The sequence below is a fragment of the Onychostoma macrolepis genome, chromosome 10 (genome assembly GCF_012432095.1).
Source record: "Onychostoma macrolepis isolate SWU-2019 chromosome 10, ASM1243209v1, whole genome shotgun sequence".
In the NCBI taxonomy this organism is placed as follows: domain Eukaryota; kingdom Metazoa; phylum Chordata; class Actinopteri; order Cypriniformes; family Cyprinidae; genus Onychostoma; species Onychostoma macrolepis.
In genome coordinates this window covers 828,643-840,857 of record NC_081164.1, presented here as the reverse complement: position 1 = coordinate 840,857, position 12,215 = coordinate 828,643, and the positions used below count along the sequence as shown (strand labels likewise).

General features: G+C 41.5%; 1 protein-coding gene across 2 annotated transcripts; it reads left to right on the top strand.

Annotated features, from left to right (window-relative positions):
• Positions 1–1,441: 1,441 nt before the first annotated feature.
• On the top strand, positions 1,442–8,705 carry isoc1 (isochorismatase domain containing 1). Of its 2 annotated transcripts, XR_009273022.1 has the most exons (6): positions 1,442–2,207; positions 2,865–2,984; positions 3,079–3,282; positions 3,984–4,100; positions 7,191–7,417; positions 7,501–8,705. XR_009273022.1 is itself a non-coding variant. In XM_058788503.1 (5 exons), the coding sequence occupies exons 1-5, from the start codon at positions 1,944–1,946 to the stop codon at positions 7,335–7,337; spliced, it is 852 nt and encodes a 283-aa protein (XP_058644486.1). In that variant the 5' UTR covers positions 1,443–1,943; the 3' UTR covers positions 7,338–8,703. The 2 variants fall into 2 exon arrangements, 1 of the variants encoding a protein (XP_058644486.1); XM_058788503.1 differs by having other exon boundaries at positions 1,443–2,207; positions 7,191–8,703.
• The last annotated feature ends 3,510 nt before the right edge of the window (positions 8,706–12,215 follow it).

Below are 12,215 nucleotides of genomic sequence, written 5' to 3'. Positions count from 1 at the left end.
CATATCACTTCGCCACATGATTTCTGTTATTTCAAAGGTCTTACAACAGCAAAATAACCAAAACCCACAACAACACTGGCCAAATAAATAAATATAGTAAACAATATGATAAAAACGAGAGCTCATGTCCATGTTTTTGCCACAAAATTAGGCTTTATTATGTACGGAAAGCACATACTCTCTCTCCCTCACAGACAGCACACACACTAGCATACATCGCACTAATGTTGTTAGCGCTACTCTGACTATTTTATCAGTAAACAACTTGAAAACTACATGATTTCTCACAAGCGAGGTAACAACAACGGCGCTGTTCGTGAAGAAAAGGAACTATGTTTCACTATAACTAGAGACATTGCTGCCGAACACTATTGAGAGACGCACAGAGGTAATCTCTCTCTCTCTCTCTCTCATAACTTACTTATTAACTGCATTAATATGTTATTAACGGCTCAAGCCTCCGTTACTAGGTTTAAAATGACGTTTAGGAATTAGCAACGGAGGCGTTGGATGAGATGCGGAAGAAATAATCCTACTCACAATAGCGATTTAAGTAGAAATACCGGAGGAATGCCTTGAAATATATCATCTGATCGATGTCTTGAGGTGTGGCAACCGTAGTATAAGCGGAATAATTGACTTCGGTCCGTTGGATTATTAGAAAAATAATGCACACCGAGGTGTAATGGTATATAACTCCGCTCCGCGTCGTGACGCATCACCACCTCCGTGTGCATTCAGTGTTGCCAACTATTTTCAGAGAAAGTTGCTAAAGGAAGGTCAATTTGTTGCTAAAGTTGCTAAATGACGTTGTCAATGCGTAATCAAATTTGTGTCACAACATCAAATTTCAGAAATCTTATGTTCATTTAGATTTGTTTGTAAAATAATATGCATAATATAATAAAATATATTTTATTATATATTATTTTATAATACAAAATTATTTTGTATTATATTATTTTATTACATATTATTGTAAAATAATATGCATAATATAATACTAAAATATAAATAACTGCATTTTAAAATACATCGAATTATTGAACACTTACACATTTTTGAATGTTTGAATGTGTAAATTACAATTTTTTTTTTTATAGCTAGTAAACTAGTAATACAACACATTCTCAACAATTATGCATTAAGCACTGTATTAGTAGTTAGTATGCTACACTCAAGAAGAGTCTGTAAAATAAAATTCATAATAAAATTGATAATGAATTATACATACATTTGATCCTTTTCAGTTCCATTCCATTTTCAGTAAAAGCCACTCAATCTTTTAGAGAGGGGCCACTGCAAGATATGTTCATAATCTCAGTGAAACGAATTGTTTCATTTCAACTTTGTCTTAAAAATAAAGGTCCAAGCCTAACTTATGTTAATAAACCCAGAATACATGTGAATGCAATGAAGAATAGCTGAAATACCACAAAAGCAACAGTTGCTCTGAATCCTGCACATCAGCACAGCTGTGAGGCTGCAGACCTATTAAACAAGAGTTCAGAATTGACCAGTTACAGTGTAGTTTGCATGTTTCCTCTCCAACAACAACAAAAGGATTCGGGGGTTTTCCACTCCAGGTTTTAGCCACTCTGAGCAATCACCTTTCTTTCGACTTTCAAAAGTCCGAGTCATTTGAACGATTCGCTTAATTGACTCATTATAAAGATTTGTTTAGATGCACTTGGTACTGCTACCCACACTACAACACATGCTTACTACAGCTCGTGGGTTCGCTTCAGGAACTGACTGAACTGAGAAAAACACAGACGGATGGTGCAAACACAAGCAGATATTGTATATATCTTTGTATAATTATATATACACACGGAAACATTTTAAACCTACATCAGTCCACAGCCAGCACGACTCGAATCACTTCGAGACATTCACGAACCGATTCAGTGAGTCGGGATCGGTGTGATTCACGGAGCGTCATGGCGGACTCGCACAGCAGCGGTAGCCACGTCCCGGTGTTGTTCTCCTTCTCTGTGTTCTCGAGGCCCTCGTCTGTGGCCCCGGGCTCCGGGTATGAAGTGCTCATCCAGAAGTTTCTGTCCGTGTACGGCCATCAGATCGATGTTCACCGTAAGCTGGTGCTTCAGTGTTTCTCGGAGGAATGGGGGCAGTACATTGACTTACCGAAGGGCTTCACGGTGTCAGAGAAATGTCGGCTGAGATTAGTGCCTCTGCAGATGGATGTAAGCTCATATTTCACACAGCACCATTATTAATCTCCCGCGTTCACTGTGTGCAGTGTTTTCTGAAGAGAATGCATCCGCGTGTCAAACTTGAGACGAGCTCGACATCTCCACGGAACACTTCTGGTTCTTGCGACACGCTCGAGTTTGTTATGAATGTGTCTTCTCGCAGTAAACCAGTGTTTCAGGGATATAATGTCTCGTCGGGATGCTTTCTGTTGCAGATGGACGTTTGACGTTTGTTTATATGCGAGTTGTTTCACTAATAAACACATGATAGCATGGTTACATTCTCAAAACACAGAGCTGCTGAACATGATTTATTTTCATTCACAGCTTGTTATTATCATTATATGCGTACGGCTTTATTTCTTATTGTCAGTGGTGGTTTGATTAAACTATACACAAATCTACTGCTTTACAGTACAGTAATGAGAAATGAGCATTTTCTGAAGAATCAAAATCAAAAATTATATAGACCTAATATTCATTTTATGATGTTATATTACATTAGGAGCATGTATTCACCAGCATAGTCCTGCATAGAGATACACGAATGATCCCTGCGTCCTGATGATCGTTAGATGTGTTATTCTGAAGTGTTCTGTGTGTGTGTGTGTGTGTGTGTGTGTGTGTGTGTGTGTGTGTGTGTCTCAGGTCACGACGCTGGGAAACCTCTCTCCGGCCACCACAGTCTTCTTCTGCTGCGACATGCAGGAGAGGTTCAGACCGGCCATCAAATACTTCGGGGACATCATCAGCGTGAGCCAGAGGCTGGTAATAATGCTGATCTTTCTGTTTGGATGGTACTCCTGATGTGCTGCAGGTGTTAGAGAGAGAGTGTGTGTGTGTGTGTGTGTGTGTGGCTCAGCTGCAGGGGGCTCGTATTCTGGGGATCCCTGTGGTTGTGTCGGAGCAGTATCCTAAAGGTCTGGGCAGCACAGTGCAGGAACTGGATCTGACTGGGGCCAAATTAGTTTTCCCCAAAACCAAGTTCTCCATGGTGCTTCCGGAGGTGGAGGCCGCTCTGGCCGAGATCCCAGGAGTCCGCAGCGTCGTGCTCTTCGGCGTCGAGGTCAGTACCTGCTAATCATCATGATCATGCTCAAGCCGTTAAGAACAAGCAGAAGGAGGTTTCTTTGGTAGTGGGCGGAGCTAATGCTCAAATCTCATTGGCTGGTTCTCACCTATTATTGCCCTTGTTTTGATTTCAGCGAATCAGTTCGAGCGAGGGCAGACAATGTGATTAATATTCACGAAGCCAGCATAGACATGTAGATATGAGCACATTTTATATTGTCATTGGCAGTAGAATTAGTAGTATTATTACCTTGTCAGTATTATACTTTTTTTTTACAGAAGCATTGAATGGCCAACAAAAAAAAAAAATGTTTGATTGGCTTATGATTCATTTCATTCAAAATACATCACATTCCCTGAATTTTACAGTTAATTCCACTTTCGAGCACATTCTCAATGACTCAGCTGCTTCTCGTGCTATGAAATCTCTTTTTTTTTTTCACAAAACTGTTGACCTGAAAATGATAACAATTTGTACCCAATAAGATTTCTGTTGGGCTTACAGGAAAAGTTACGTTGACATATTAAATGTTATGCTTGATGTATTATTTTCATCAAGCATTCATGAATAGCACTTATACTGAGCATGGTTTCGACCGGTGCTTGAATCTTTCGTTCAGGAGAGTGGGAAGCCTGATTAATGGACTGTTTCGGAGTTCTTCAGGAAAGCTTGAGCGAGTGTTTGTTCTCCTGCAGACGCACGTGTGCATTCAGCAGACCGCTCTGGATCTGATCGGAAGAGGGTTCGAGGTGCACATTGTTGCTGATGCCACGTCCTCCAGAAGCATGATGGACAGGATGTTCGCTCTGGAGGTGAGACGGATGTTCACCTGATGTGAACTGATATTGCACTGATCCTGGAGACTGAAGGCCAGCACATCAAATACGTAAATCTCAGTTGCACAGTTGAGGCTCACACAGCCTCTCTGTGTGTGAAGAAATCAAAACAAATGACCACAACTGCACACTCAAGAAACATACAGAGTTTATATATTAACATATGTGACCCCTGCTGGCAGAATGAGTGTGAATGTGCACAGGCTAATTTTGAGCTGCAGGCAAAAGAAGTGGAGAAATGTCAGTTTTGGTCGAATTTGAGTTCATTAAGCTCTCTTCTAGCGATCCCAGTGCTCCAGATAGTAATTAAACATCTAAAATCATCTTTATTTGTATGTTTTCTGAGAGGAGTATCTCTTTCTCTTCCGCTTCTCAGGTTACAGGTTTATTGTTGCGAAGCGCAGCATTCCAGATTTGTGAATATTGATATCGAGTAGGGTTAGTGAGTCCAAACCAGTGAAATATGATTTTCAAACCCATGATGAAAACAAAACGATCGCGCTGACTGACATTTGCAAAGCCACTCCGCAAGCGCGCAATCTGCCTGTAAAGTACATTACTGTGAAATATGTCTTGCCGATCTTCACACAAACATAATCTGTTATGTCTTACGTGAACGTTTGGTTAATGTTTGGGGAAAAATCTGATGTGTAACATTATATGAGATCCATGCATTACAGTAGCTCTTAATGTAGATCAATGTTAATCGAACATTACTCGCTGCTCTTGATTAAACTACTGTTTATTTGCATCTTTGTTCTTATTTTTAATAACAAAGATAAAACAAAAAATAGCTATATTGTGATTTAATAGTATAGTAATTATTATTAAGGAAAGAATTGGAATTAATTTTATTTTGGATATAGGCTATAATGATGATGATACTAACACTACTACTACTTATAATAATAATAAAGAAAGGAAGAATATAAAGCCACATATCGGCCTGCACGGTTTGTGCAGTATGAGTTAATATAATAATTCTTAATTCTGCACTTTATTAGATTCAAAACATTTTCAAAACAATTCGTTAATGTATTCATAATATCCATTTCTGAATATCCGAGGTTGCTATGGTCACGCAGGTTCGTGCATTAAAAGCATTGCCAGAGAAATAATTGTCGTTCTCTCAACATAAGAAGTCGATCATGTCCCCTAGCTGCCATCTTTTTGATCATTTTGTCATGAAAATATGTTTTATTTCTTTAAATAACACCTTAGGCCTAGATATAATTATCACAGAAACAAATCCACAGCTGAACCGCAGCAACTAGTGTTGTTTTCGTAATCAGCGTAACCTATTTGAAGGAATCCGGATTGAACTCACTCGTTAAGACGGACTTGGCGCCACCTAGTGTCTGTTTTAGTTTCATATTAAATGTATCATATTGACATATTTGTGCCTTCACAATTTAAAACATTAAAATCATAACATTATGTACATTTGTAGTGTAAATGCTTTCAGTAATGATGTCTCTGATGGCTTTTGTTGACACTGATTGGATATTTTCTAGTAACAGCCCTTTATTATTTTAACTGAGTTTATCGATTGGAATTAAGAACGTGGCATTCCATATTCATGATGCATGCATTAATACGGTTTTAAATAAAATGCCCCTGGACATCAGTTTACGGGTTTGTTTCTGATGCTGTCAAGGTTGTTTTTGGTTGTTGGTTACATTAAAAAAATGCAGTTAGCTGAAAAAACTGAGGGCACACGTCAGGCGCTGTTTGGATGAGCGTGATGCTTGTGTGTTCAGTGCATGTGGTGTGTGTTTCACCAGCTCCGTTCCCGTGGGCACCTCTTGTCTGACCTAATTCTGGATATTTCCAGCCTAAGACGTGTGATTAATCCGTATCTAAAGCTGTGTCTACACCAAGAGAACCCATTATAATCAGTTGATGCGTGACTGTCCACACGGAAGAGGCGCGAGGCGACCGATCTTCTACAGTAACCTCCTTCTATTCCGAATATTGGAAACATGCGGTGAAAGTGAAACCTAAAGAAACAGCACACATAAGAGAGCGATTGCACGCGATCACAGATTGCAGGCTTTCCAGCCGAAACAACCCCCCACGTGAAACTGAAATAATAACGGTGATATAAGATTTTGGCCATATCGCCCATCGAAGCCATTCATCCCACACTATCAACAGGCTACACTTCTTGTACTTCGTTTGGGCACCACAAGGTGTCACTGTGGCCTCAAGCTCACCCCTCGACTACTCTGCCTCCATTGCTTTTCCTGACGTAAAACACGCCCTCCTCATTACCCTACGGACAAAGAAATGTAGAAATAAATAAATGTGGAAATATATAAATGTGGAAATAAATAAATAAATACATAAATGTGGAAATAAATAAATGTACAAAGAAATGTAAAAAAAAAAATGTAATTATTTCCTTATGTATTTTTTTTCATTTTTTTTCCCCACATTTATTTATTTATTTCTAATTATGGCTGGATTGACATTTCATAGCTGCCACCTACAGGCCATTTACTTTCATATTTAAATGTAGCCTATCATTGCATTTTCCCCCAACATTTCATTTAAAAAAATAATAATTTAAATCATCGGCATCATTAAACTGTGTAAATTAATCTAAATGGCACTTCAGCTGCAGTGGAATGATCAGTTTTGTTAATACTGATTTAATTTGATTAGTAACAACCCAATAGTGTCTTATTATATTAACTGAAATTATTAATAACACGTAAGATATTTATATGAAAGATGATGCATACATTTAATAAGATTTGGGGAAAAAAGCCACTGTTTATATAGGCAAAAAAGGGCATGGAAATAAATGTAATTTAATTTTAGCATGCAGTAGTCAACTTAAATCATATAAAACATAATTTCCCAATGCTGAGTAGCTAGTTATTTTGGAAAACCACACGCCACAGTGACTGGTGAGCAAAAACACCAGATGCATATACAGCTGTACAAAACAGAGAGCAGAAAAGAAAACTAAGATGATTGAAACATTCGTCTCGTCACTGTATCCTCCACAAATGAATTTGTCCTCTCAAACACTAGCTAATGTTTGTGTCTGTTTCTCAGCGGCTGGCGCGCACAGGAATCATCGTCACCACCAGCGAGTCTGTCCTGCTGCAGCTCGTGGCTGATAAAGAGCATCCCAAGTTCAAAGAGATCCAGAACATCATTAAAGCCAGCGCTCCAGAGTCAGGCCTACTGTCCAAAGTCTGATCAGCCCAGCATTTCCCTCGACACACACACACACACTGAAACCCCCACCAGCACACACACACGCGGTAGTAGTGAAAAAGGTACACTTAGTTTTATTTGATGTGCATAATTTATGGTCATATAATCCAAAATGTCTATGTCAGTGTCTGTTGTCTCAGAGCAGATGATCTGAAGAGCTGGATCCATCATTACTGAATCGGGTCTCTATCCAGACGAGTAAAGAGTTCCCACTCAACTGCAGACAGGTGCTGATGTTACTGAAACACACTCTGAATGTAGAGTCAGTACAGCTCACTCATGTCATTAGAGGCCATTGACAACGTATGTTTTTCTTGTTTTTTAGATATTTGACTCTGTAACGCTGTATAACCAGTGGAAAGCATTAGTTTAGAAAGCTTGTTTCTCTTCCCTTCCTGTTTATTAATAGTTTATTGTTCTGTATTTTCAAATCTGTATTTTTCACAAGTCTGGTATGAACATCAAACTACCTCTCGTCTAAATGTGCTGATTCATGCTTACAGTTCAGCCAAGTTACTATTGAGTTTCTCTTTAAACTGTCAAATATTCATATATGTCACAAGATCAACACCTTTACCAAAATTTGAAGCTTCTTCAGTGGAAGCAGAATATTATTTTTTTAAGACCTGCTGTTACAGTCATTTTCAAGAGTGAGAGCATCAGATTTGGTTCTACATATTTCCTGAAAGTGATTTTTTTTGTGCACATTTGTTTTCTGTTGTTTGATTTGGTTGAATTGAATTTATTGCTCAGACCCTATAGACTGCATTAGCTATAAAAAGTGGAAACTTTCCTGAATTGTCATTTAGTTTGATTTATTGTTGTTTCTTTTGTGTGTAAGTGTGTATTTGTGTTGAAACCAGAGTACGTTTTGTTGTGAATGTGTATATTGGGGGGGGGGGAAGTGTATTTAGTGCCTATTGATGAACAGTCACTACTGATTGTACTGATGTGCACATTTTCTTTTTTTTTTTCTTTTTTTTTTTTTGTGGTGGCAAAATTGAACTGTAATCCACTGTTGAGCTTTACAGTTCCAAACATGTTTGTGTATCTGCTCTGTATTTTTCTGATATGAATAAATGTTTATATGCACAAAGTCTATAAAAGTCCAAAAACTATTAGATGCAGCAGTAATCAGTGTCCAAACACATTGAGAAATGGAAGAAATATGACCCGTTTTCAAATTTAGTACAACACAATACATTTATTGTTGAAATATGGTGTAACTCAGATTTCCTCTTCTAAACGATTGAGTTAAGATGTAATTATTGCCCCCTGTTGGTGAAACGTAAGAAATACTGTAATAAGATTGCATTTAGAGAATATTAATAATATTCAGTGCCCAATAAATGCATTGAATCATATTTACACACACATATATATACATAGAGTTTAGAAGTTCAGATGCAAAAGCCTGTAAGTGCTGTAATCTAAAATAAGTATTTTTTATCAGGCTCCTATGTTTAGGTTCTGTACTTGTACTGTAATTACAATGTATATGTCCTTAATTAAAGTGAAATAACTGAACATAAATGCAGGAGCCTGATAAAAATGCTCATTTTATAAGAAAATTTCAGATGGCACTTATATTTATAATATATATATATATATATATATTTAATTTAGCTTATAATGCTGCAGCTGATTTTCACTATATATATATATATATATTTAATTAATTAATTTTAAAGCAACTATGTCACCACCACCACTATATTATAGCGCCACCTAGTGTGAGATGAATGTGTGCAGCTGAGGTGGTGGAGGAATTTGGGACCATTCTGCCAAATTTGGTGTTTCTGCAATGTTTAGGTGTTCCATGCAAAGAGTTCAAGGACAGCAGAGGTGTGGGTTTTACAGCTGAGTAAACAGGACACACACCATCTCAGTGATTTCTACTGACATCAATAATCCCAGAGATCTCCAGCCTTCCTGCAGACTTCAGCTCCAGCCCATCTATATGTGGGGCATATAATAACAGTCCCTGTAATGTGAATGTGAAGTATAAGGAAAAGAGTGCCCCCACTTCTTTATTTCATTTTATATAGTTCATTTTGATGGTTATGTATTCTAAATTCATGATGGGTTTAATATATAAAATCTGAGTTAAAAGCATTTTGGTGCAAATGCATAAAATTGCTTCATCTGTTGTGATTAATGCTTAACAAAGCATGTTGTTCTATCGATCTAACTGTAGAGGGTGCTAGCAGAAGAAATGTGCAAGCAAGGATGAGAAACAGAAGAATAAGGCTGTGTGAAGTTAGTGAACACACTCAGAGTTTTGTGTGTGCTGCGAATAAGCGCTTCTGTGATGTATGCAGATAAAAGGAAACGAGATTAAAACGAACCCATCAAACAACGCACGCCTGGAACTTCATTTATTTCGGCATGCAACTTATAGATCCGACACACGTCTGTACACACACTGATGATCGGTTCAGCTGTTCTCGATGGGGCTGGAGCTCTGTAAGATGGTCTATAGCTCAGAATTAGAGAAGTCTGGCAGTGCGGATGGATGATAAAGCAATTCCTACTGTGGACATCTGTAATGTTTATGTTGTGAAACTAATCCTGTCTCCACAGGGCTTAAGTCTTCCTCACGCAGAAAATAGATTTGTGAACTGTAGGCTAGTGATAGGGTTCTGTTCAATGATTATTTCATTATTTGCAAAGAACCATGTCATGCAATGCAATTTTAAATCAAATAATGTCTTTATAATAAATTATTTAATTAATTTAGTATAATTTTATCTTATCATTGAAGTGTAGTTTTTGTTTGGGAGTTAGTTTGTAGCCCTGTTGAAAGAAAAAAAAATTATATATTGTGACGAGCGTCCCAATATCTCATCAGCGTCGCCCTGGAAACGGAGGCAGAACACCTGTCACATTATAAGCCTAGCAGATCTCGCCACTGTTGAGTTCGACCTCCAGAAAGACTGCGGCTAACCACTCTCTCTGATCTCTTTTGCACCTCTAGACAGCAGCGTGTGACCGAGCAGCCAGCACAGAGCACGAGACACGGGCACCCTGCACAAGGACTGAGGAAGAGACAGACTGCACCAGCGCACCTTCACACCTGTTTGTTATCTTTTTTTGAGTCAATAAATCCACCCTCCGGGCATTTATTGGAACGGTCTTTGTCGTGTGATTCTTCACCCCGTGACAAGTTGGTGGAGAATGCGGGCATATCAGTGAATAATCACCGACAAGCAACATCACATTCTTTGACTGTTCTTACCCCGGATTTTTTTTCTCCTCTGTCACAGGTGATCGCTCCTCCCTTTCCCCAATATGGATGAACTCCTAAAGCATCTCACAGAGGTCAGCATCCGCCAGCAACAAATAGTGGAACACCCGGCCACCCGGCAAGGACAGACCGAGCAGGAGCTCACAGCTCTCCGTGCCGCCGCTCCCCCACGCTTTCCGCTACCAGATGCCCGGGCACAAGCAACAAAGCTGCTCCCAAAAACGACCCCTCATGACGACGTGGAAGCGTTCTTGCAGGTGTTCGAGAACACAGTGACCACGGAAGGGTGGCCTCAGGGTGACTGGGCATGAGCGCTGGCACCCCTGCTGGCCGGTGAAGCTCAGCGAGCGTAGTTCGCTCTCCCCGCCGCTACCGCGGACCAGTACGCCGAAGTAAAACGCGAAATTCTAGCCCAACTGGGCTTATCCTCTATCTGCGCGGCTCAGCAATTCCACGAGTGGGAGTACAAGCCTCGACTGCCCGCCCGTGCTCAAGCTGCCGAGCTCACGCGGCTCGCGCATCACTGGTTGCTGGACGGATCCCCCTCGGCCGCCAAGGTAGCGGAGCGCGTGGTCATCGACCGTCTCCTCCGGGCCCTTCCCCGCTCCCATCGACAGGCGGTCGGCATGAGAAATCAGCTCGAGCTCGAGCTGGCGGATGCGGCCCAACAACGGGACGCTGGGGAGCGAGCGCCACAGTTTCCCCGGAGCATGGGCCAGGAGTGACGCGCGCCGGAGGGCACCCCACGACACCAAAGCAGGCCGGCGGTCCCCTCCCCGCGGGATGAGCCCATGCCAATGGAGCCGCCAACACCTCCCACTCGAACCTGGCTGGTAGGCTGCGTCGTGCACCATGACCTTCCCGCTGGGGCCCCTGAAGCGGAGGTGAAGGTTAATGGGAAACCGTTCCGGGCCGTTCTGGATTCTGGCAGCACCGTCAGCCTGGTCCAGTCTCACGTCCTTGCCCCTCGCACTGAATACAAGTCATTCCTGCCGATCACCTGTGTCCATGGAGACACTCGGCACGTCCCAGCCCTGGGGCCGAGTGACCATCGCCACCGCTCCAGGATCCTAATGTAAGTAATGAAAGACCTCCCGGTTCCTGTGTTGATCGGCCGAGACTGGCCCGGGTTTGACCGCCTCCTAGCTGCTCTCACCCATCCTGCCAGTCCGGGGGGGCGGGGCGCCGTAAACGGGCGCCCACAAAGCAGCATCGTCAACGCCCCGTCCTTCTGGCCTCGGATAGTGGGAGAGATGGTGAGTCCCCCTCTCAAAATCCTAACCTCTTCTTTGATGTGTTCCAGCAGGTGACGGGAGGGGGCTCATTTGGCCGGGAACAACTGGAGGACGACTGGCTGAAGCATTGTTGGGCCCAGGTTCGGATCCTGGACGGAAAAGAAGTTCAGCCTGGGCCCCATCCTCTCCCGCATTTTGTGGTTCAGAACGGCCTGCTATACTGTGTCGCGCAGCGGAGGGGGGAGGAAAAATTACTGCTGGTGGTACCTCGTACGAAGACGGAGGGCGTGTTGGAGTTGGCACACTCACACCCCATGGCGGGACATCTCGGGCCGGCCAACACGATCCAACGGATTCGGGGACCGATTCCACTGGCCG